At 43.6% G+C, this 18,818-nt stretch overlaps 1 protein-coding gene across 1 annotated transcript in view; it reads left to right on the forward strand.

The window, feature by feature from the left end:
* Positions 1-1,175: 1,175 nt before the first annotated feature.
* slc35f4 (solute carrier family 35 member F4) overlaps positions 1,176-18,818 on the forward strand; it is a 90,739-nt gene continuing 73,096 nt past the window's right edge. The window contains exon 1 of the mRNA XM_033027204.1: positions 1,176-1,451. Coding sequence (XP_032883095.1) covers positions 1,256-1,451 — 196 coding nt within the window. The 5' untranslated portion in view covers positions 1,176-1,255. The remainder of the gene's footprint in view (positions 1,452-18,818) is intronic.

The raw sequence follows: 18,818 nt of genomic DNA on the forward strand, positions 1-18,818 counted from the left end.
CTGAGGATTTCAAACATTCATGTTTATTTCGTTGGACACCTTTTAAAAGTGATTATGATCTGAAACCCATTTCCTATAGAAAATAAATTGGGCAGTGCATGTATTTAAATAGCAATGTTGTCTGCACTAAATAGTTTAGTCACTGGTTGACAGTTTTGAAGTTTAGTAGGATTGTAAAATAGAAAACACAGAAGACAATTTGCAGAGAATGTGATCCCACAAACAACAGTGCGATGGTTTAGTAGAAGAACACATATTGTTTAGAGTCATAGAGAACACCCAGTGCTTTTTCTGAAGTGTGCGATCCCACTCCTGTAACAGGACCTCCAGCAAGAGTAACAGTTCATGCAATGTAAATATTGCAATTAACAAGGTAGGTTAATGCAAGAGGCAGCGAATTTTCTAATTGAAGGAGTGGAGGGACATTTCATTACAGTCAAAATCGAGGCTGAAGATTTATTTTGTGTGGTTTTTTTCTTTAGACACGTTAGACAATCGGAACCTTTTTCTCCCCAAATTCTGGAACTCCTTGGTTCACTCATCCATTCCCAGTCAAACCACACTCTCCCCAGTCCACAAGATTGGCACAGGAAACAAAGAGCAGGGATTAACGGGTCCCTTTCAGAATGGCAGGCAGTGACTAGTGGGGCACCGCAAGGCTCAGTGCTGGGACCGCAGCTATTTACAATAGATATCCTATACACCTTACAACAAGCATTGGAGTCCCAGGACTGCATGGCTCCTTGGATGAACTTTCTTTCAATGCAGCAATGTGTGCAGCGTGTGCATAGAGGGTGACGATTTGGTGCAAGTCTGTGCACTCAGTAATCTCTGCTGCAGATCTTGGACGCGACCCAATTAAAAAAAAAATTGGATAACGTTGAACAAAATGTAACCGATGTAGACAGTGTAAACACGATTGTATCTGTAGAATCGTGGAGTGTATGCATCAATGTCTGTGTCTATACATATGTGGTGTGAGTATTTGTCAATGCCCGTGTGCATGGGTTCGTGGTGTGAGTATTTGCTTGCTGTCGCTGTGCATCAAAGCCCGTGTCCTTACATTCATGCTCTGAGTGTTTGCTTGCTATCTCGCTCGCTGCCGCTGTGGGACAAGACATCGTGCGGGGCTTGGCAAAGGCTGGAACACAGCTGTCCCCTGGACGTGACGGGGTTGAAATGGAGAGAGAGGGGAGTGATCTATCGGGCAGGAGAGACTGACTGTGCGCAGCTTCCCTGCTCCCCTCACTAAACCATGCGGAGACTGTCGGATATAAGTCTGCACCTGAGCCAACTGAAGTATCTGACTCCTGCGCCCTCCGAAGACCAGCAGTGCTCCCGATCCTTTATGGATGTCAAGGCTGCTTCCAACGGGGTCTCCAGCATCGAGGACCGGATCTTGCGGATCACGGGATATTATGGTTATTACCCGGGATATTCGAGTCATCAAAGTAAGCGAAGTGGCGTCAGCCAAACTCCTGCGTTAATTGAGCCGCTTGTATTCACCGGGAGCCCTGTTTTGTATTAGTTCGGAATCAACTGTTTTGAACCGGAATCTCTGTCAAGAGGGGGAGAAAAAACTTAAATGGGGAGGGGGGGTCTGGGCATTTCACATCAGTGTTAAATTCCCAGCTCCCTGCACTGACGGAGAGGTGGGTAGGGGGCAAATCTTTGCGTAGGGGCGATTGAGACACAGAGCCAAGTCCCATTTCACCCTGTTTTGCCAATGTGGGTAGGGTGGATTACAGAGGGCTAAATCCCGTTAAAATCCCAGTGCCCGGCTGTGTTGGGGAGGTGGATATGAGCGACTGACACACAAGGCTGTCCCATTTCCCACCAGTGTTAAATTCGTTGCTCTCTGCGTTTCAGGGTAGAGCAGGGGCGATGGCGGGGTGGCACAGCGGAGGGGTCTGGTCAATAACCGGGTACACTCACTCACTCATTGTCCGCGGCTCAGGACACCGATAAAGCGTCGCCCCTCTCCGTTTGAGGGTTCAGAAAATTGCGTTTATTTTAAATCAGCATGCGTGTCCTGTCCTCCCCCTCAATCTCGCATTGTCGAGTTTCACCCACCCTCCAGAATAGACAATGTCACTAAATCGCACCCGTTACCTGCTCCGTGCTCGCCTCCGACAACCCCTCTTACTAAACCCTCGAAGGGATGCAAAGTAAATAGAAATGGGATTTAAGAGGATTGCAGTCATGTGAGTGGCAGGATTGTCGTGGAAACAACATTGAATTTAGACAGTGCTTTGAGATTTAATTTAGAGATTGCAGGCTCTTTGGATTTTTTTTTGACGGGTGGCAGATTAAATCGGTGCAAACATTAACTGTGATGTGCATAGTGCAGGGTTTGAGTTAGTGGCCGTCTTTTTCTCCCCACTAGCGCCTTGTCTGATGTTGATCTCACCCTTGCTGCCGAACAGACACCGAGTGAGTGCTCGCTCCGCCACCTCTACTCGCTTTGGTTTATTTTGACAGTGGGTCTCCGCTCGCCGAACCATCTCGGCGGCGGCGAAACGAAGAAAGAAACATCTCTTGATCAGTGAGATTGGATGCTGTGCCCTTTTGCAATCTGGAGGCTGAGGAAACTCCACTGTAAAATGAAAGAGGGTTTAGCGCACCATTCAGCCCAACAGTTCCAATGTCCACACATCTAACCCTATCAACATATTTCTTCACCCCCCCCCCCCTCTGTCTTCCCCTCCCTCTGGTCCTCACTGCCCTTCACTGTACTGCGACATGTAACAATGCGACATCTGATCGCTGTTGTGTAGATCCCTGCCAACATTTAGTGGCGTCTGGGTAGGAATTGTAATACTGGGTTCTCTAAAAGCATATTGTCAACGCGTGCCCTTATCTTCTACAGGCTCTGACGTTTCCAACACTTCATATTTTATTTAGGCAGGAGACTCTGGCTGTAAATTACAAGAACGATGACAACACAGAGAGAGGGAGAGGTGATGATTGCCTTTTTTGATCCGAGGCTGTTCCCGGGGGGTTCCTGCTCCAAGCAGTTTAGCTCCTTTATAGCTCCAAGCAGTTTGGAGACCTGGGACCAGGGCAAGGGACCTGGGGCCAGGGCAAGGGACCTGGGACCAGGGCAAGGGACCTGGGACTAGGGCAATGTAGTTTTGTCCTTTAGATCAGCGTGTGATTAAAAATATATATTTTTCACACGGCGTGATCTCATTGTTAAGAATTAATCAATATCATCCACAGGGCTACTGCAAACTCGACATCTCTGGAAGAGTGCAGCAGGAATTCCTGTTTTTACCAGGATTGTTTTAAATAATCCAACATCTTTGCCGATTGACTGTGAGGTAGCAACAGTGTTCAAAACAGCGGTGAATCTTCAACTCCTCCTGCCCAACCACCCATTGAGAGACCAATTTGTTGACAAAAATGGTGGTATTCTTTCTAGAGATTAATTACAGTGTTCAGTCACAGAGGTGTACAGCACGGAAACTGGTATTTCGGCCCATCTGGTCCATGCTGACCAAGGTGGAACACTGGGCTAGTCTCATTTGCCTGTATTTGCACTTTAGCCCTTTAAACTCTTCCTAGCCATTAAAATCTGTCTTTTAAAAGTCATATTTGTATCCACTTCTGTAGCTTCCTCTGACAGCTCTTTCCAGATAAGGACGACCATATCTAGAAATGAATCTTACATTGATTAAACTGTTGCATATATTTACCAGTACACAATGTGCTTGTTTGAAGAACTCAGCTGGTCAGGGAGAATCTGTGGAGGGGCAACATTTTGGGTTGGAACCGTTCCTCATTTTGAAACATCGCCTGTCCATTCCCTCTACAGATGCTGCGTGACCTGATGAGTCCCTTTAGCACCTTGTGTTTTAATTAAGATTCCACCATCTGCCGTTCCTTGTATTTACCATCCTGTTAGTGAAATAAAGTTCCTCCCAAATGTCTTTATATTTAAATGTTTCTAAATATGACCTCCTGTTCTCACATTATACCACTCTATTGCAAGGCTAACTTGACTTTTCAAGATGGGGAAAAACCCCAAAGTAATCTTCATCTTTTAAAGTTCCAGATTCAACTTGCCCTCTGTGATATTTATTATATATACACTGTTGTCATAGAGTGAGACTTGAGTGTGTGTCTCTCTTAATTCTTCCAGTATATCTTGTGCAACACTATGCCTGATGTGTTAGCTGATATTAAAAGATTAAGTTATTTTATTAAAATCTTGTTCTGTTGAATAGGCAGAGAATGCATCGACTTTGAGCAAATACACAGGTGAGCAATAAGAATTTATTTAAAATCTTGGAATGAAACATTAAGGACGTTTGCTTGTTTCCCTTGGCTAAAGACTTTAAAGGGATTTTTAAAGCTGAAAAACTTGAATCAAAAACATGCACTATTGTGAAGGGTTTAAAGACCAGTGGGAAATAATTCCTGACCTTCTCTCTCTTTACAATTGTAGACAGATTCCTAGAGGATCTAAACTAAACCCATTATTTTGCGCAATTTGTTTCCCCAAAAAGAGATCATACCTTTGTGAAAGGGCTGTTTCAAGTTGTCTTCACGATCTTAGGCCCAAGTTGATCGTCAACTCAAAGTAATAAAAATGTCCAATAGACAACCTTGCAGTTTACATGTCTGCTCCCTGTTTATGACTGCAGTGAGTTCTAATAGATTCAGGGACTTTGGAGTGAGATTTCTGCCTGGATTACTAATCTTCTGATGCAGGTTTGTCTGAAAACCTGGAGAAATGGATGCCAATTGGTGGAGATGCTGCCTCACAGTGTCAGAGACCCGGTTACGATCCCTGTGACCATGGGGGTTTCCATGGGGATTTTGGATGATCAGCCATGATCACATTGAATGGCGGTGCTGGCTCGAAGGGCTGAATGGTCTACTCCTGCACTTATTTTCTATGTTTCTACATCCCAAAGATGTGCGGGTTTGTAAGTTAATTGACATCTGTAAATTGCTCTTAGACTGTGGGCAGTGGATGAGAATGCGGGAGAACATAGAACTCGTGTGAACAGTGGTCAGTGTGGAATCATTGGCTGAAGGGCGTTGTCTTTTTTTTTTAATTGCAGAATTTCTCCAGGTTTTCAATTAATACTGTTGAAATTACAATGATGGAAACTTGTGAAAACTTTGGACTTATCCATTTGCACATTTTCAATGGCTTTAATTTCTTAAATGTTGCTTCTAGATATGATAAATTCAGCAAGGTTATCTCGGAAATTGAGTTTAGTTTAGAGACACAGCATGGAAACAACCCCTACAGTCCACCAAGTCCACACCGTCACCACCCATTCACACTGGTTCTATATTATCCCTCTTCCTTGTTCACTCCCTTCACACTAGGGGCAAATTTACAGAGGTCAATGAACCTACCAGTCTGCACTTGTTTGGGATGTGGGGGAAAATTCAGCGCACCCAGAGGAACCCCATGTGGGAGAAGGAGCATACTCCACACAGACAACACCCGAGATCAGGGTCAAACTTGGCTCTCTGGTGCTGTGAGGCTGTGCTGCTGTGCCAAACTGGTGCTGGACCTTGGTTTGAGTTATTGTAGCCATAGAGTCATACAGCATGGAAACAGGCCCTTTGGCCCACCGCGTCCGTCACATAATATTATACAGAAATACAATCAAGCCAAACTCAAGTACAATAGGTGGAGCGAAGGGAAAGATACAGAATGCAGAATATAGTTCTCAGCATTGTAGCGTAACAGTTCCAGAGACAAAGTCCAATGTCCGCAATGAGGTAGAGGAGAATCAGACAGTACCCTAGCTTATGGAAGGACCGTTCAGAAACCTGATAACGGAGGGGAAGAGGCTGTTCCTGAGTCTAGTGGACTCAGATTTTAAGCTTCTATCTTGTCTATCTGATGGCAGCGGGGGGAAGAGGGAATGACTGGGGCGGGAAGGGGCTTTGATTATGTTGGCTGTTTTCCTAGGTAGTGTGAAGTGTAGATGGAGTCAATGGTGGGATGTCGTCTGCTCTGTGTGATGGACTGGGCCACGTCCACAACTCTGCAATTTCTTGTGCTCTCTGCTCCATCTTTCTTGCGGTTCTTTTCTCCCCCAAAGTTTATTGTTTCATCTTGTTATTCAGGCCCTGAGCTCTGGAATTTCCTTCTTTATATGCTTAATAAATCGTTGTCCCTTTGCCTCCGTTAGCTGCCCCTTTAGATACTCTCCGATCCACATTTTGTTCAGCAGTCTGTGGCATAATGTCGAATTCTGTTAAAGGTCTTTGTTTTACATGTTATCCACTCAAATCATATAATTCTACACATGAATACAACCCAGCCCAACTCAAGTACAATACAACCCAGCCCAACTCAAGTACAATACAACCCAGCCCAACTCAAGTACAATAGGTAGAGCAAATGCAGAATATACTTCTCAGCATTGTGGCTTAACTGTTTCAAAGTCCAATGTTCACAATGAGGTAGGTAGAAGAATCGGACTGTCCCCCCCAGCTTATGGATGGACCATTCAGAAGCCTGACAACAATGGGGAAGAAGCTGTTCCTGAGTTTGGTGGTGCAGCTTTTAAGCTTCTGTATCTTCTGCCTGACGGGACCAGGGAGAAGAAGGAAAGACAGCGGTGGGAAAGGTCTTTTATTGTTTTTCTCTCAAACATGATATATCTGCCATATTTTTCTTGCTGAGAGAAGCTTAGTTGTGTTGAATTTTTTCACCCAGTGAATGGTATTATGGAACATTATGGTGACATTATTCACATAATAGCTTAATCACTTCCACCACACCTCTTCCCTTGATTGAGGGCAGTACTGAAGTTTGCCCCTCTCCAGAACACGAGGACCTTATCAAAGGGGATAGAATCCATTGATGACTCTTCCAATCAATGGTTCAATTATTCAATTGTACAATGGTTCAATGATGCTGTTATTGGCACAAGTGTGAAGTGTTAATGCACAGTGAAAGTCTTTTCTTACAAACAGTTCATTAAAGTATTGCCACACCTACGCACATCCCCGATTAACAAATTGTACAGAAAAAGTCTACTGATCCCGCATGCAAGTGGCGCCATGTATTGGCGCCATTTTCAATGTCCAGTCCACGCTCTAGGTATTATGAGCATTTCCCGTTCCAGGCAAGCTCCAGGTTGCTGCGGGCCTCCACCTGTCACCTTCCCTTTGACTTGTGGATTAACCAGCGAACTGACGTCCCTCTCCTTGCCCATCCACCTTTCTTCCCTGGGGGCCTCCCCTCTCTGACCTCGAAAGCGCCATATGCCAGACCCTTGTTCCTTCTCCTCTCCCTCGCTCCTCACCGGTTACGTTTGTCGTTGTCGCCGGCTCTATCCTCCCTGTCTCTGGTCTTCGGGGGATGACCAGGGGCCGGCTCAGTTGGCTCCTCCTTCCTGTCCATGGTGTGCTGGGTTTGGCCGTGGGGGGCCAGCTCAGCCGCTTCCCCCTGTAGACTGTGGCGCTCTGGGAGCAATGAAGGGGGAAGCTGCTTCTAATCTATTCTTGGGTCCAGTCTCCCACTTTTCACTGGGATTGCAGTCTGAGGGAGAGAGAGAGAGCGAGACCAGGGACCTGGCACTTGACAAATATCTGGCATATTGACTCCAACCATTGAACTGGTGGTTGAACATTTAAGACAAGCCTCGGATTTTAATTGTATCCCGGGTGGCTTGCAGAAGAGCAGTACACTCTGGAAGATGGTTTGTAGATGTAGTTTAGACACTCCTAATTGTGGAATAACCTAACGTTTGGAGTTTTGACCCTTCTACAGAATCCAGTGAAGCTGCCACTCACTCCATTGGTTGCTGCAATAAAACAGAACGTATGAGATCTTGCTGCAAGTGACAGTGCTCACTAATCACCATCAGTAATTGCCATGCATCTTTGGAGAATGATGTAGGAGTGTGCACGCAAACACAATATTCCTCTAGCTTTGTTCTATTCTGACAATTAGTTGCACTGTGGGATGAGACCTCAGGAAGCAATGTATTGCTCTGCTGGGAGGCTGTCAAGCACTTTTCTTTTCCTAGAGTTGTGCGATTCTTTGAGTGCCATATCTCCCTAACTGCACTCAGGCCAAAAACAGCTGAACCGCAGATTACCATTGACTTTGCTTTCACTGGCATTGACTACGCCAACAACATGGCCATCACTGTGCTCCATCCATTCCATGATTCTGATTCATTATCATTGCTGTAATCTTCCATCTTTTGTATGGCCACTTGCTGTCATGTAGCTATAGGAAGGGAGATTAGAAGCAAATCTCAGTGTTAAGCTCTTGTGAACACTTAGGTGGCAGTTTTGACAAAGATGACAGGCTCACAACATGGAGATTTAGTCTTTAACTCTTCACCTGAAATTTGCTGCTGAATTTGTGTCTGCCACTTTATGGTCTGGTTGCCGAGCATTACCATTTATTAATTTATTGTGTGATTGATTATTATATATTTATCTTTTTATTGTATGTTATTTTAATGGGTGTGGGACTCACCAGATTCAAGAGCAGCATCTTCCCTGCAACCATCAGGCTCTTGAACACTGCACAAGACTAACCACAACCCTACCACATCAACTATGATCTGCTATGGGCTTGCTATGATTTGGTTGCACTAAGTACTTCAGTTTTGCACTATTATGTTCTGGTTACTGAGTATTACTGATTATTAATTTATTATATTGATTATTGTGTATTTTATTATTTTTGTTGTGCACATCAGTAAAAGCTGAGGTGGTAATTTTCCCAGGGTGGAAATGTCAAAGACCAGAGGGCATAGCTTTAAGGTGAGAGCAGCAAAGTTTAAAGGAGATGTGTGGGACAGGGTTTTTCTCATAGTGATGGGTGCCTAGAACATGCTGTAGGAGGCGGTATACACTGAACTGTGTGTCTGATTTACCCCCAAGTATCGATTCCTGTGTGTCCCTCCTTCTGAAAAAATACTATTTACCCTGGACCCAAACAAATATTCATACTCCAAGTCAGCATTTATTGTGGATTGTTTATTCTAGGATTCTCCTGAAATTGTGCAGTTGGCAGCTCATTCTGAGATGTGTCATTCACAGTACTGCAGGTAGTTTTCATTGACGCATATCGCTAAAATATTTGGACGTGGTTCAAGATGATCGCTATGCGATAGTCTGCAAAAAAACAAAGCTGATACCTCCATAAATCTCCAAACAAGTAATTTAACTATGTGTCTGCAATCTAAATTAAGCAAGTTGATAAAAGCAAATTATTTAGGAAAAATAAACTATATAAAAAATTTCTGCGGTTTTTCAATGTGCGTTTTATGTTCACGTTCAGATTTTCTTTGCAACTTGCATAAAGATGCAGTCTGCTGATTCTACTGCCAAGGTTAATCTTTATTGGTTTTCTTTAATTGCCTTTGAGACCACATCCTTACTCCTGGCTTTCTCCGGCTTTGCACCTTTGCAGTTAGTGCGATGCACAGTTATATGGTCATAGAGTGATACAGTGTGGAAACAGGCCCTTCGACCCAACTTGCCCACACCAGCCTACGTGCCCCAGCTACACTCGTCCCATCTGCCCACATTTAGTCCACAATCCTCCAAACAGACTAGATTCAGGAAAAATGTTCCCGATGTTGGGGGCGTCCAGAACCTGGGGTCACAGTTTAAGAATAAGGGGTTTGCCATTTAGGACTGAGATGAGGGAAAACTTTTTCACCCAGAGAGTTGTGAATCTGTGGAATTCCCTGCCACAGAAGGTAGTAGAGGCCAATTCACAGGAGGTTTTCAAGAGAGTTAGATGTATTTCTTAGGGCTAACGGAATCAAGGGGTATGGGGAGAAAGCAGGAACAGGGTACTGATTTTGGACATGATCATATTGAATGGGGATGCTGCCTCGAAGGGCTGAATGGCCTACTCATACCTATTTTCTGTCCTATCTATGTACCTGTCTGTTTCTTAAACGTTGGGATAGTCTCAGTCTCAATTGCCTCTTCTGGCAGCTTGCTCCATACACCCACCACCCGTTGTGTGAAAGTTACCCCTCAGATTCCCACTAAATCTTTTCCCCTTCACTTTAAGTCTATGTCCTCTGGTCTTCGATTCACCGACTCTCGGCAAGAGACAAATGCATCTACCTGATCTATTCCTCACATGATTTTATACACAGTCTGATTCAGGAATATCCGGTACGGATGTGAATACGGTTCTGAAGCTTTGGATTTTGCCACGGTTCTCTAACAGTACTGTAGATGAATGGTTGCTGTTCTGGATAAAATTCCTCAGCATTCTTGGATGCTGTTTCCAACAGTAGAGTAGATTTATATGAATGTCAAATTTTGAAACTCAGCAGCTTTGACTGTTCATTCATCAGACCAAACACAAAGCATAAGGCATCAGTTATAAAACTGCAAGTCAAGAAATAAATAATATAAGAGAACAATATTCAAGAACCAAGAACTAGAGGGCTTACTGTTAAGGTGAACGGGGAAAATTTAATAGGAACCTGAAGGCCAGCTTTTTAACCTAGTATATGGAACGAGCTGCAAGAAGAGGAAGTTGAGGCAGGTACAATAACAGCATTTAAAAGGCATTTGGATAGGTACATGGATAGAGAAGGTTTAGAGGGATAAAGGCAAACTGGGGTCAAGTGGGAGTGTCTTAGATGGGGCACCTTGGTTGGTCTGGATGAGTTGGTCCAAAGAGCCTGTTTCCCTTCTGTGTGCCTCCATTATTCTAATATGCTCACTAATTTTCTCACCCTGCCTCAGGCTTTTTGTCCCAAACTTATACATTTGTGCTATTTCCAATGGTTTGAAGTTAATGTAACCTAGCAGTTTCAGCAGAATAACTTTAACATAGAACATAGAAGACTACAGCATTTGAACAGTCCTTTTGGCCCTTAGCATCCATGCCGAACATGCTGCCAAGATAAACTAATCTCCTCTTCCTGCACGTTATCCATATACCTCCATTCCCTACACATGCACATGCCTATCTAAAAGCCTCTATCATTGCACTATCATCTGTCTCCACCACCCCGGCATCAAGTTGCAGGCACTCATCACTCTCTGTGTTTAAATAAAACCTGGCCTGCACTTATCCATTAAACTTTGCCCCTCTCACCTTAAACCTTTATCATTTAGGCTTTGGCATCTCCACGCTGGGGAAAAGGTTCTGACCGCCCACCATATCTATGCTTCTCATAACTTTATATACTTCTATCAGGTCTCCCCTCAACCTTCAGCATTCCAGAGAAAAGAATCCAAGTCTGTCCAACCTTTCCTTGCAGCTACCTGTAGTACCGCCTAATCCTGGCAGCATTCTGGTAAACCTCTTCTGCACCCTCTCCTTCCTGTAATGGGGCAACCAGAACTGAACATAATACTCCGAATGCAGCCTAACCAAAGTCCTATAAATCTACATCATGGCTTCCTGATTCTTATGTTCTTTGGCCCGAATGATGATGAACATCTATCTATCTATTTATTATAATATAAAACTCTGATCTTGGATGTGGATGTATTTATTTGTGTGTGTGTGTGTTTTCATATGTGATTCACATCTCGAAAACCCGACGCCCTAACGGTGTAAATTTTACATATTCCGATAGAGATTTAGCTCATGATTTCAAAAATCCCATCATCTGAAAATTTGATTCATTATTTCCCAAGTTTTTTTACTAAAATTGTTCACCACTCTGACATATTTTAAAAATCTAACATGCTGAAGCGAGCTGATGACGTCACAATGCTCCTCGCGGCAAGCTGCGCAGAATTTTCAACGCGCTGCCTGCTAGGAATTACAGGAATGACGTCACCACCCCCCCCCCCCCCCCCCACTCCAGCCCCCGGTTCTTCAAAAGACGCAGAAAGAACGAGCAAGTGGGCTCTGCTCTGCAGATCCCGACGGCTTCCGAAGGCGCCTCCAAGACTTTCCGAGCGCTTCCGAGGTCGACGCACGCTAGACTCGGCTCGGCTTTCCCGAGAGCAGCCGAGAGCTTTAAAAAATGCAGATTGATTTAATTATATGAATTCAAAATCTTACAATATAACTGGGTAATGATTGGGTAACTGGGTAATGATTCCTGCTGCCATTCTGATGTTCAAATTCATACCCTAATTTCATATTTAATGTGATGTGTCAAACTTATATTCAGAGATTACCCGCTCTACGTAGATGACCCTGGTCATGGTTTGGTGCAGTGAGTACAATTTCATTGTTCTATCTGGGACGTATGGCAATAAAACACTCTTGATTCTTGACTCTCAGTAAATGTATTATTTCCACAATCAGCTCAGCTTGTTATAGTCTCTAGAATTCATTTCAGCTCATTAATGGAATATTTATGAAACAATTTCAATGAAATATATTGCAGTGTCTCTTGTTACATTCAGTGCTATTGAAGATAACAAGAAACACTGCAATACTGTATATTCAACCGTGGAAAATGATTTTTTTTACAATAAATTAGGTTTGGGCTATCCATTTCAAACTAATATCTGGGATGATGGCCTTCGTTGTGTCTATCAGTGTTGTTCATCAATTCAATTTTATTCATAAATTGAATGCAATTGAACTGCTGTTGGACTTGATCAGACAAACCAGTTCTAAATGTCTCATCCACTATCTGAGTGCAATAAATCTAAAATTATTCATTTGAAAATCAATTTTCTGTGTTTTATTGCCAGTGCTGTTTGACAACATTGAAGATTTTGATTAAATAAAATAATTTCATTCTTTCCAATGCAAATACTAATCAATGGTTATCAGGACAGCATTTTTGATTTTTTATTAGCTACTGTACCTTCTTTTTGAGCAAACTGGAGCCAAAAACATCAGCAGATCATTGTCCTAGACCAGCTTGATTTCAAGGAAATTGTTATATAATCTTATCATGAACACAAGACAATTCTTAGGTTCAGAGATAATGGGGAGGAGGGAGGTGCTGCAGTGCAACTGGAGCTGGTAGAGCTGCTGCCTCACAGCGCCAGAGACCTGGGTTTGATTCTGACCCCGGTGCTGTCTGTATGGAGTTTGCACATCCTCCGTGTACCACCTGCCAGGCTTGATCCTGCCCCCATCTCTTCTCCAGCTTTCTCCACTCTATTACAATCTGTGTGAAGAATGGTCCCAACCTGAAACGCCATCTGTCCATTTCTGCCCCAGATGCTGGCTGAACCGCTGAGTTCCTCCAGCACTTTATCTTTTGCTCAAGAATCCAGCATCTGTTTCTCTCTGATATTTCGTGGTGCCATACATAAAGGAATTAAAATCAATCTTAGATTTCCAATTGGTGCATAGCTGGCTCGACCAATTCCACAAATAGTAGGGACCAAAAATAGTAAGATTAAACGAGAACTTACCAGTTCAAAGTTTCCACAGCATGAAATCACAGAGCTTTGAAATGTTCACGTAGTCACTCACGTGACTCCGAAGTAAAATAGTAAGATTAAACGAGAACTTACCAGTTCAAAGTTTGATCGTTATTTTATGAGGAGTACATTGAGGGAATACGTGAAGAACCCCGCCAGGACGCATGCGTGTCATTCTTCAAAGCAGCGGTGTGAAATCACAGATAACTGTAATGACTGAACATAGTAAGATTAGAGAAGAAATACCAGTTGAGTATATGATCATGGGTGGGAGCGGAGGGCACGTATTCCCTCAACGTACTCCTCATAAAATAACGATCAAACTTTGAACTGGTAAGTTCTCGTTTAATCTTACTATTTTACTTCGGAGTCACGTGAGTGACTACGTGAACATTTCAAAGCTCTGTGATTTCATGCTGTGGAAACGAGTCCATGCATCACATCTGCCTTAATGACTGTGGGAGGAATTGTGTCAACATAATTTAGACATGAATCCGACATTGAAATCCATGAAAAATTTATTAACACCAAATTATAGCCCCTATTTATGGGGTAAATTAAATTACAGAACTTAAAATTGTTTCTGCAAACGTTCCAGGTTTAATGATTGGTTTATGATAAAATAGTTGGAATGTTTTTTCCCCTGACCATCCTGCTGTCTTGAGGATTTGGTCCATTGGTACATCCAACTGCATAGCTGCCGATGTAGCTGCAGCCCTGGTGGAATGAGATTTTAAAATATTAGTATCCACCCCAGCCTGTGTTAGAACCTGTTTCAGCCATCTTGAGATGGTCTGGACCGTCACTTTTTTGTGTGGTTGCTAGTGGCTGATTAAAAGTGCCTTCTCATTGCCTCTGATAATTTTCGTGTTCTCCATGTATAACAACAAATGTCTTACTATACAGAGACGATCATCTGTTGGGTAAGACCTAAATTCTATATTGAGGTCTGCTGATCCCTGTCTGTTCTGCTTAACTAATTCATAAATATGAAATGTAATATTTCCAGATGATGAAGTCATGTTGTCCAGTCTTAATTTATGTAACGACTGTGCCCTTTGTGCCGTGACCAAAGCCATTAGCATGACTGTTTTCAGTGTCAGTCTATGTAGGGACAGAGCTGTTGCTGGAGACCAATTCCTTAGCATCGTCAGGACAATACTCACATCCCATATTTGAGAGTACCTGGTTCTTGGGGGATTGGTATTAAAAATTCCCCTCATAAGTTTTGTTACCAGGGGGTGAGTCTCAACAGAATGACGCTCTGTTCCTTGCCATAGATAAGTTGATAGGGCACTTCTGGCGCAGTTGATGGCACTATAACTGAGCCCCTCATCATAATGGAGGCCTGCCAGGAATTCCCGAACAGACGGGATGTTCATTGATCTGTAGGTGATGCTGTTTCTGTGACAATACATCTCCCATTTCCTGATATAGACCAGATACTGTTTTTTGGTGGACTGTCTGTGGGCTGCCGAAATTATGTTCACTGTTCGGTCCGTCAGTCCCAGCTGTAGTAGAGGTATTTTTAGACTCTACAAATTAATAAATTCATATAGTTATGACATGGGTGGCTATCCCTTGTTACGGGATGAACCAATAAATCTGGTCTATTCGGGATGGTGATACATGGTTCTAATACCATGTTGAGTATCACAGGGAACCATGGTTGAGTAGGCCAATCGGGTACTACCAAAATACCAGACGCAGAGTCTTGCTGTATTTTTCTTAATACCCGACTGATGAGGCAGAAAGGAGGGAATGCATAAATTTGCGTGACCTGGTGTCTGCCACTGAATTTAGTTTACCTGGTAGGTAAGTAGCTGATATCCAAATATGTCTCTGGATACACCATTGCCAAATTGTATTAGCCAGATTGTCACATGATGTCGATTTGTTTCCACCCATGTGGTTGATATATTCTACCACGGTGGTATTGTCAATCTGTAGTCTAACATGCTGGTGATATAACCCAGAACAATATGACTTTAGGCCATGGAATGCACCCAACATTTCCAGGTAGTTTATGCCCAGTGTTTGTAATAATGATGCCTCCTGTGCAGTCCATCTACCTCCACAGCTGGAGATGGAATTGGTGGCACCCCAACCAAGTGCACTGGCATCAGTTTGTAGCACCATAGAAGGGTTGCTGATAATGATTGGATTGAAACAAAGCCGAATGTTATCTTTCCACCATTTTAGTTCCATTATAGCTTTGATTGGTAGCTTCATTGGTCTGTCAAAATGACCAGCATTAATTTTGAGTGCTCGTATTTTTGCTCTCTGTAAATTTTGGTAATGTAAAGGTCCGAATTGTGTGGCTGGAAAAGCAGCCACCATTTTGCCAATTACTTTTGCTACCAATCTGATGGACGGTTTACTGATGTCAATGAGGTTATTGCAAGCCTCTATTAAGTCTATAGCCTTTCCCTTTGGCAAAGTCACCGACATGTAAACTGAGTCAATGGTGAACCCCAAATAGTCCATAGTAGTGGAAGGCGTTAATTTAGATTTAACTGGATGGATAATAAACCCCAGTTTTTCAAATAACTGTTTTGTGGCTGTTACGGTTTGTTTGGCCAATTCCAAAGTTTTGCCCACAATAAGTATGTCATCTAGATATGCCATGACCATATGTTTTCGTTTCCGTAGAAACGCTAGGGCTGGTTTCAAAATTTTTGTGAACAGCCTGGGGGCTGATGTTTTTAGCCATTTGGCAGCGCTCTATATTGCCATGGCTGTCCCATCCAGTTGAATTTTAAGTAAAATCTGTGGTCACCTCGTATAGGCACTGAATAGTAAGCATCTTTTAAATCGATGCTAGCCATGAAGTAACCTTTGGAAATCAATTGTTTTGCAGTAATAAAGGTTTCCATTTTTAAATGAATATATTGTACAAATGTATTCAATTTGGTCAAATCTATGATGATGCGACAACCACCATCTTTTTTGTTTTTGGTAAAGATATTGGACACGAATTCTAGTGATTCGTGTTGGGATTTTTCAATTACCCCTTTTGCGTAAAGCCGCTCCTGTTCAGCATGCGCTTCTGATTTTTCTTTACCTGAAAGTACGAACATTCGGTTCGGTACATGCTGAACTGGAGGGCTGTATTTGTGTATAAATTCTATGGTATATCCCTGGATACTGCTTAAAATATAAGTGTCGGTAGTTAACATACTCCATGCATCCAGAAAGAAGTGTAATCTCCCCCCTACCTCCATGCTCCCTGCAATTTGTAGGGAACCAGACCCACCTACCTCCATAGTTACCAGTGGCAGGTTTACTTCTTTTTGTAAATCCTTCGTTGATGTTGAGGCGCCAGTGTCTGGGTTTGTGGTTGGGTTGGTGTTGGAGGTTTGCGTATCTTCCAAAAAGACCGGCCTGGGCCATGGCCTAAAAAAGACTCATGTTCGGTGTACCGGACCTTTGAGCTTTCACCAGTTTGTCTTGTTCTACTGGTGGGTGCGTAAGGGTGCTGTTTATGGCCGTAGTAGGTTTTTGATTAAGTCGCTTTTATGAGCCCCAGAGTTTTTGCCTCCTCATCGAGCTCCTTGACTTGCTTCGATAGGTTACCTCCAAATAGTAAAATTGGTGGTTTTACGTTTCCAGGTTTGCACAGACCTGCGAATTTCGGGTTTAGAGCAGGTCGGATGGCACTCTTCCTGATGCTGTTTATTTCATATTGTGTGTTGCAAAGCAGTGCCAGTGCATCCTGTTGGTCCTGCGACATGTCCTTCTCATCTACTGTGCGGGCGAAAGCTGTTAGGAGCTTTAGTACCTTTTGGAGTTTGACATCCATGCCTCTAACTCCTGCTCCGATATGTTTCCATATGCAATTATTTACAATGGGAACATTCAGGGATATACAGTTACCCGGTGCCAAGTGTCTTGCCGTGGTGTCCAATACAGCCTGTTCCTGTAGCTGGTTAAAGGGCATATAATCTATACTGGCAGCTAGTTTTTGTTCCAGGTTTTGGCCAGTCTGGTCTGGCTGTATGAAGTTGGACACCATGTCCAGTAGATTTTCACGTTCCTGCACCCCTTGCACACTTGATTTCTCTTCTGCAAACCCCTCTTCAGGATCAGCCCAGAACTGACCCCCAGTACTCCCCTCTGACGAGGGAGATGCACTGTGCTGCCCTACAAGAGGTGCTGCTGTGGGTTTAACATAGTGCCCACAGTGACTAGACTCCATCTCCCGGAGCCTGTCACGTTGGAGCAACTGCTCCACACACCACTCCATCCGGCTCCAGCGCTCACGGTCGCTGGCTGCTCTAAGTCGGACTCATCTGAGTCAACGACTTTGTTGGTTTTTTGTTTTGCCTTACCGCCCGGCCACGGTGTAGATCTGGCCGGTGCGGAGGCGAAGTCGGGCACAGCTGTTCCCATTATGGGTGATTCATGTGCCGCTGGCCGCTGCTGGCTGCCCGCAACTCCGCGGTCCTCCCCCGCCAGCTTTGTCGCAGCCCTCGTTGTTTTCTTGGACTTGTCCATTGACTCCCCACCTGTAAATCAGTATGGGAACAACACAAAATGCCGCAGAGTATCTCTTACCTGCAGGTTCCGGCTTTTAAAACTGCCGCTGCGGAGGAACGTCGTTCCACCCCGCCTGACTGTTTCGCAATGCGTGTAGCGATATGACACGCATGCGTCCTGGCGGGGTTCTTCACGTAGTCACTCACGTGACACCGAAGTAAAATCCCTAATTGCTTGCACTATCTTGCACTAAACATCATTCCCTTTACCTTGTATCTGTATGCTGTGGGCAGCTTGATTGTAATCATGTATAGTCATCCCACTGACTGGACAGCATGCAACAAAAATGGTTTTCACTGTACCTCGGTGCACGTGACAATAAACTAAACTAAATTAAACTAAATACTAGTTCTATGTTATCCCACTTTCTCATCTACTCCCTACACACGGGGGGACAATTTACAGAGGCCATTTAACCTACAAACCCACATGTCTTTTGGGATGTGAGAGGAAACCATAGCACCTGAAGGAAACCCACAGTCACACAGAGAACGTGCAAACTCCACCAGCAGCAGCCCCACCACTGTTTTAGATAATCTTAATTATTTTTGACAATCAATCTATGTTTTTAAAACCAACAGGGATAACCGCATTGACCCATGTTACACAGCATCTGCCATGCACTTGCCCACTCACACAATGTGTCCAATCATATTCGTTACATTCTCCTCACAGCCCACATTATTCCACTGGGCTCGGTATTCCTGGAGATTCAGTTCACTCATCAAACTCACTAATGTAATGCTAATTAATGATATTAGTCAATAGCTAAGGCCTATGCACTAGCCACTGCAGCACCCCATTCATTATTGCCTACCACCTAGAATAAGACCTGTTCATTCCTACCTTCTTCCTGTCGGTCAACCAGTTCTTACCTCTTATTTATTTAGCGGATAGCTGAGTAGCAGGTGTGGGCAGCAGGTCTTAGGCGCAATTGAAGGGAACAAATGTAACAA

The sequence above is a fragment of the Amblyraja radiata genome, chromosome 9 (genome assembly GCF_010909765.2).
Source record: "Amblyraja radiata isolate CabotCenter1 chromosome 9, sAmbRad1.1.pri, whole genome shotgun sequence".
NCBI classification, from domain to species: Eukaryota; Metazoa; Chordata; class Chondrichthyes; order Rajiformes; family Rajidae; genus Amblyraja; species Amblyraja radiata.